Below are 7,356 nucleotides of genomic sequence, written 5' to 3' on the forward strand. Positions count from 1 at the left end.
TGTTTTGCCGGCAAATTTAATAAATAATAATAAAACAAATCGAGACTGCTCGACTACGAGATCCCCTGAACCATTCGAGCAACTGATATTTCAATAATTATTCGCTTGTTTTCTCCTTACATAAGGGAAAAAGAAGACACACACATAGGCACCCACGCATAAACACGCATTGGCTGGAGTGTGGGCTTACTATGAGAACTTAATTGTTTAATGACTTTTTTTTGTCGATGGATAATCTTCATGAAACTTTCAGATCGTGATTATAACATGAAAATGTATAATAGTATTTATTTATTTATTTTAGAAATTTATGGGCATGTATATAAGGGTGGGGGTGAATTATAACAAAATCGAAAATCTCTAAAATACATATGAGTCTACAATTAAAATTTAGCGATTCTAGCTCTAAAGATGTAGGAGAAATAATTTTATAACCGGTTTTCGATAAGGTTTTATAATTGATAACCTGATAACTTATCGATTTTTTGAGATACACTTGATATGCGCGCTATACATGCTGATATATACAACAAAATTTCAAGTCTCCAGTTCTTATATCTTTTGAGATCGGCGCGTTCCCACATACGGACGGATAGACGGACAGGGCTAAGTCGACTCAGCTCGTCGCCCTGATCAAGAATATACATACTTTGTGTGTTTTCCTTCTGCCTAATATATACATTTCAATAAAAACATTATACTCTGATTTCCCATTTTCAATGGGTTCAAGGTATAATGAGGAATGCAAAAAAGGGGACATTGAGTTAGTCGACGGCGAAACAAGCAAGTAAAGTATAAGCCAGAAAAAGGAAAGGAACAAGTGTAACAGACTAGAAGATACCCTGTGCTGAGTATAAGTGATTCGATAATGGACCAAATAATTTATTGACTGATTGATTTTGCGAAGCAGTTCTGCGAATTCTGCGAAACAGAAGCGTTGACATCATAATGACATAGCGATTGCATTCTCGTATATATTTATATCAATCATATATTATATTTGTATACAGAGTGGCTGAGAGTAATATACATATATTTGTATCAGTTCGAGCTTAAAGATATTCAATTTGCACTTTCAACTCTTCGCTTCAATATAAATAGCTCGAATACGTGTCCGAGGCAAGCGCCTGACCTTTCCATTCAAATACGGCCATATATAACAATTTGATGTGAATGAGAATGGGAAATACGTAAAAAGCTCGCAGTTAACGGTATACGTAAAGATCTAGTTTTTTTTTACATGCATGTGTATATGTATGTATGCATATGTGTATGTATATGTGCATAAGCTCGCACTCAACTCCCATTGGCAATCTTTCTGATTAGTATGCACACACACATATACATGCACACTCACATGAATGGAACAAAAGTCTAACACACACACACACACACACACATATAGAGGCAGTCAGACAGAGACTAAATTGCGCAATTGTATTTGACTGCAAATTTTTGTACCTCTGACCGCGATCACTGATCGCTTTATTGGGTGAAGGTCATGTTGAGCTGCTTCGTTGCGTTTTTGTATTTTGTTTATTTTTGTTGTTTGTTTTTGTTTCAATTTTATTCTCTCTGTTCTGTTTCATTTGCCGGCATATTGTTGCGGCTTTTGTTGCTTTTATTCTCGGCTACTTTTAGTGCTCACTGCTTTGACAACATGAGCCCCAGGGATGCCGTTTGCCATTTGGATGCGGAGCGATTATAGATATAGTGGAGATCCCATTGTTTATCGCTAGATACATCATATACAATTGCAGTCAAAAGACTGAATTCGGGTACATATTGATTGAAATCTATATTAGCATAGATGCATTCATTACATGTAAAAAGTCATGTTCCGACATAAAAAACAGATCAGTTTCTCAACTTCGATTGAGGCTGATACACATTCATATGTATGTATATTCAAATGCAGATACAGATACAGCCATTGATGCAGAATTAGGCAAAAGAGTTTCAGGTGCAGCCCGACATACTGCATTGTATTCCATGACCATTCATACCCAGTTTGAGGTATAGATGATAGATAGAGATACATTTTTATGCAAGGATTTTGGGTACGATACATTTTCTAATTCGCATTGAGACAAATGATTACATGCATCTACATATAGCAGCAGACGTAGATAGAGATACATATGCAAACTTATATTAAGTTTGATATACGGGTATAGTTTGAGAGTCGGATCACTTTCAGATTCAGATATATATATATATATATATATATATAAGTAACTGTGACACGTTCACACACAGTCACCGTGACTGGCTCAGCACTGAAGCGTTTCAGTCGTTTATTTGATTTAGCTTCGCTTTGTCTCATTTGTTATTTGACTCGTTTTGGTTTTATGGAATTGCCGTCTGGTTTTTATTTAATTTCATTTCATTTCACTTAATTCCTTGCGTGAATATCATTTTAAAATTCATAAATTTTAACGCCTCTGCCATGAAAGAGGTTCGTCGCTTTGTGCAGATATTTATGGCTGTCACTCTTAAATATACATTTTTGTTTAATTCATTGCTTAAATTTGATTTCCAGTTGGCTGAGTGGATCACAGTTCTGAAGATTTTGTCTAGCTTCCGACCTTGACCACGACTCAAGTTAGCACACACACACACACACCCACACACACACAGACATGCACTCATATTCACATACAAAATATTATAGGTAATGCAAAAGTACAAAATATATTATACGAAATGTTGAAAGCAGCTTGTTCCGAATTGCTTTTTCCATTTTTGGCCGAGTAAAGCCGAAAGTACAAAATTAACTATATATGATAACAAATTTTAGGTAAATACATACAGGAATAAGTAGGCATGTGGCACAGGGATTTCAATATACGAAATACAAACAAATATTATTGAAAAGTTATATATATTTGTATATAACTTAAATATATATGAATAAAAATTCGGTTCCTTTGTAAATTTTTCGAAAAAAAAAAAAAAAAAATACATACATATATACATACATATATACCAAAAAATATATTACCAATCTAGAAAATAAAATATTTAACCATGCTTTAACAAACCCTCAAGTATAACTATAAATAAAGTATATATTTAAAGAGTATATACATACACATCTCATTACGTACACACATCTTACCACATTATATAAAAATCAACATGTGTACAATTATGACATCTATATACATATACATTAATTGATACATTTTATATTTAATAGCAACTAACAAATTGTAGGCGGTCTTTTCTGCCATCATCTAGAAAGATATGTATACATGGAATTGTTGCCGAACTTCAATGTTTTGCTTAGAGGGCTTAATGTATAATTCCAAGATAAGAGAAGAGCAGAAAAGTTAATTACATAAAATAAAACTAAAGCCAAACGCAAACAAATGTGTTTTTATTACTAATGCATTGGAAGTACTTTTGTATACCCCAAGTACCATATTCAGCTCTTTCCATGGACGAGATATGCTCTAATAACTGATATTTGGCATCCCTCGCAACATCTCGTCAAATCAAAAATCCTAATAATCAACATCCACTCAGAAACTCCACTAGTTCACTAGGTCATCCCCAAGCTTTCCTCGACTATTTGTAACTGGAGTTACAACAGAGTTGCGAATTGAGTGGAGTTCGTTGGATTGCCTAATCTTTCCTCAGTGTTTGCTGTCATCAGCCTGTTACTGATTCACCTTCACTTACAGCCATTTTCACAATACATTTCCGGTAGTTGAAGTCTTTGCGGAGTCTCCAGAAAATGCGAAGAGTTTTAGTGGCCGTCATTTACCCTAACAGAATTGCATAGAGAGGGCGAGTCACAAAATCTTGCATTGTCTCTGACGCGAAAACGCATTCGGCGTTCACTTTCGTTTTAATTCCCAATTTGACGGATGGACGAACGAAGAAACGGACTAAGGGACGGATGGCTGGATAGTCGGCCGGATGGACAGAGACGAGTGTGTTGTTCCCTTCATCCGCAGCCATCGGCTGCATAATATTTACTTGTTCACCGTCCATTGTACCTTCCACAGTTCTAGTGCATATACATAGATATAGATCATTCGAGATAAGTCTAACTGTCCAAGAACTTAGTGAGCAACATAGACATAGTCGAACATTTAGTTTAAGAATAAGCATGAAGAAGGAATTTAATACTTGAGCTTCATTATGATTTTATTTAACTTATCAAATATTTTTCGGAGTAATAGAGTAATGGAGCCGATATCACCTAGTTTTGCAGGTGGATTACTCTAGGTCTCTTTCAAATATGGCTTTACTTGGATGGTCTCCGATTAAGGTGTGGCACTACCTGTATCTTGAGCAAAGCTCTCAATTGTTATTAATCATATAGATAGAGCTGAATCTATCGATCTTATCTCAGTAAAATTGCTTATCTCAGCTGAAACAGAAGCAGAAGGCAATTTCGGCTTCAGAAGGCACTCGAGGAGCCAGCTATAACCTTTGGCTGCAACGTCGTCGACTGCTCCGCATTTTGAGGCTATCTGCGTCTGTCACATAACTGGCCCAGCGGCTTTTAGCTCTTCTCTTTTCGTTTTTTTTTTTTTTTTTTTTTTTAGCCCTCATGTTAAGCGTTCAGGCTGTGTTTCAATTTTCTGTTTCTTGTTTTTTTGTTTATTATTTTATTTTTATTTTTAATTGAGTATAGATTTCGGTGCCTGCAACTTGCAGCTTGAGCAGAACAGGTGCAATTCCTCAAATCGCCAGCGTCAGGCAATGCAAAACGAAAGCTTTCAGCGACTTTCGTATTCTCTTGCAACTAAAATAAAGGAGATGGATGTGAAGTAGATAAATAACATATGTACAATATAATACATTTACAATAATTTTATATATAATACACTCGAAGGAAAAATATCTTTGAGTGCCATCTATGTTCCTGTATAGCAAGAGTTTTAATTTCTAACTTTATTTTGAGATATAATGATCTTATCATCTGAAGTATTTATTTATCGGAAACTGAAGCTAATTTAGTTAAAGCTAATGATAATTTTTATTCAAAAGCTAATAATTATATCGATTAATGCTGGATAGAAAATAAGGCTCGTTGTTAGAAAACTGACCCTCGACGAGCTTAACTGAAGCTGTTCAGTGATCAGTAAATAGATTGATTTGAAATAAGTTACTCCAACGGACAAGGCATACGATAAAGCTAAAGGGCCTCGATTATATATAGATCTGTATACAAACATGCTACTTAAATGAGGGTAGGGCGAAGGTTTGGTTTGGTATGGTTGGGCTTTCGCAAGGTGTTTGCTAGGCACGGGTCCCAGCTGTAGCTATACTTTAAACTGAAGCTGTACCTGCCACACGGGTACTGATTAAGGTCTGCACGACGTTGCCAACCAGCACGTCAGTCCGTCAGTCAGTCAGTCGCGCAGTCAGTGTGCGTGCCGGTTAATTGAGCTTAATGCAGCAGGCAGGCAGCCGGCCAGGCGGTCAGTTGAGGCAGCTGTGGGGAGGAAACTCAGTTTTTGATACAATTAAGAAGTGCTCCACCTTTTTAATGATAACCATTCAATTTAATGAGACCCAAAAGGTGCTACAGCTTGTATCTTGTAATGAGCTGCCACTTGGGATTCGCGAAACGTCTTGAAGTTGAGTTGTTCTCAATCTGGCATGGGCTAAAGAAAGAGTGATATCAAATCTGGTCCTAATACACTTAGGGTCTCCACCATATTGTATTTAATCGCATTCTCAAACACCGTCTTGATGCAGTTTACCAGAGCCAGGGTGCAGAGCAATAAAAACATGGACACAATAGAGCTCAAATGCAGAGTCAATCGCCCTGTTAGCACCTCCAACACCCAAAAAAAGAAGTCCAGACCCAGCATGATGGTATTCAATATTAGCCATGGCATTATGAAATTGGGCTTAGCCTAAATAGAATTAAGTACGAATTAGTAATTGTATCTGTATCTGTATCTGTATCTGTATCTGTATCTGTATCTGTATCTGTATCTGTATCTGTATCTGTAGCTGTAGCTGTAGCTGTATCTGTATCTGTATCTGTATCTGTATCTGTATCTGTATCTGTATCTGTATCTGTATCTGTATCTGTATCTGTATCTGTATCTGTATCTGTATCTGTATCTGTATCTGTATCTGTATCTGTATCTGTATCTGTATCTGTATCTGTATCTGTATCTGTATCTGTATCTGTATCTGTATCTGTATCTGTATCTGTATCTGTATCTGTATCTGTATCTGTATCTGTATCTGTATCTGTATATAACAGATATTTGTATGACACTCACATTGACAAGCGCATAAATCATTAGCAGCCAGGCATAGCTCATGATAATGGCGCCCACCATTCGGCTCATGCGCAGAACTTCCATGTTGAATACGTAAAACTTGCGGGGTCGCCACATCTCCAGTGGTTGACTGGAGATGCAATAGATGTGAACGCATTCGCCGAGGCTTCGATAGGCTCCCGTCACGCTGATAATCAACACCAACCAGAAGATGTAGGGAAAGAACTCGTAACGACATGGCGTACAGCTGCCGATGAGCTCCCACAGCTGCTCCCAGCGTCTGGTAGGACAGAAGTTCCATATGGAGAAGGAGCGACATTGGCTTTCGGCCGCGAGAAATTGAAATTTTCGCACTTTGAACATTTTCCACTCAGCTACATACACTATATATGTGTGCACATGCGTGTGTAGACATTCAACACATACGCAGACAACCCGTTAAACCGCGCACAAATACAAAGTCCAAGCAATTTGTTTTTAAATTGCAATTTTCCACGTATAATTTATAGCAAATACTGCAGTCAAATAAATAAAAGAAATACCTACAAAATGTAACGTACGTAAAAAAGTGTGTACAAATTTACAAATATAACAAAAATATTTCTTATATTTCTTGCTGAGAAAATGTTGCTTAGTTTGACTTCAAATTGACAGTTTGTCTTGCGAAATATAAAGTAGCACCGTGTTAATAACATTTCTTAAAGAAACTATTCTTATTATGTTTTTCTATTTACGAGCTGAACAATTATTAATATTATAACTATTAATTAATAATAGTATTATTGGTATTACAACCGAATTCCATTATAGTAGAGGTAATATACTTTACGACTCGAGAATAATTAGCCAAAGTGTGGTTGATTAAGAATTGCTTGTGTGTATCTTGAAGGATTTAATGGAATCGGATTGGTATCATGTCGATCTATAAGTTCGATAGCTTTATTTAACCAAAATATCAGTGTTACATATCATGGTCGTATTGAATATCATCTCCTTATATTTCGCCTAAGATTTGTATATGTCGACTATAAAAGCGATAAGTAATAAATTTAGTATGTGGAATCTTAAATAAGATGCATAAATATTTTATTATGTA

General features: G+C 36.1%; 1 protein-coding gene across 1 annotated transcript; it reads right to left on the bottom strand.

Annotated features, from left to right (window-relative positions):
• Window positions 1-5,503: 5,503 nt before the first annotated feature.
• LOC6586235 lies at window positions 5,504-6,854 on the bottom strand. The gene is made up of 2 exons (XM_002011822.4): window positions 6,261-6,854; window positions 5,504-5,882 (listed from the first exon to the last, which is right to left on the bottom strand). The coding sequence occupies exons 1-2, from the start codon at window positions 6,621-6,623 to the stop codon at window positions 5,628-5,630; spliced, it is 618 nt and encodes a 205-aa protein (XP_002011858.1). The 5' UTR covers window positions 6,624-6,854; the 3' UTR covers window positions 5,504-5,627.
• Window positions 6,855-7,356: the final 502 nt, after the last annotated feature.

The sequence above is a fragment of the Drosophila mojavensis genome, unplaced genomic scaffold (genome assembly GCF_018153725.1).
Source record: "Drosophila mojavensis isolate 15081-1352.22 unplaced genomic scaffold, ASM1815372v1 contig_136, whole genome shotgun sequence".
NCBI classification, from domain to species: Eukaryota; Metazoa; Arthropoda; class Insecta; order Diptera; family Drosophilidae; genus Drosophila; species Drosophila mojavensis.

Bases quoted from the DNA above. Each gene is read 5' to 3' on its own strand.
- LOC6586235 (XM_002011822.4), bottom strand. From the start codon at position 6,623: ATGTTCAAAGTGCGAAAATTTCAATTTCTCGCGGCCGAAAGCCAATGT. The intron at 5,883-6,260 runs GTGAGTGTCATA...AATTCTATTTAG, and splicing joins TGATTTATGCGCTTGTCAAT to GCTAAGCCCAATTTCATAAT.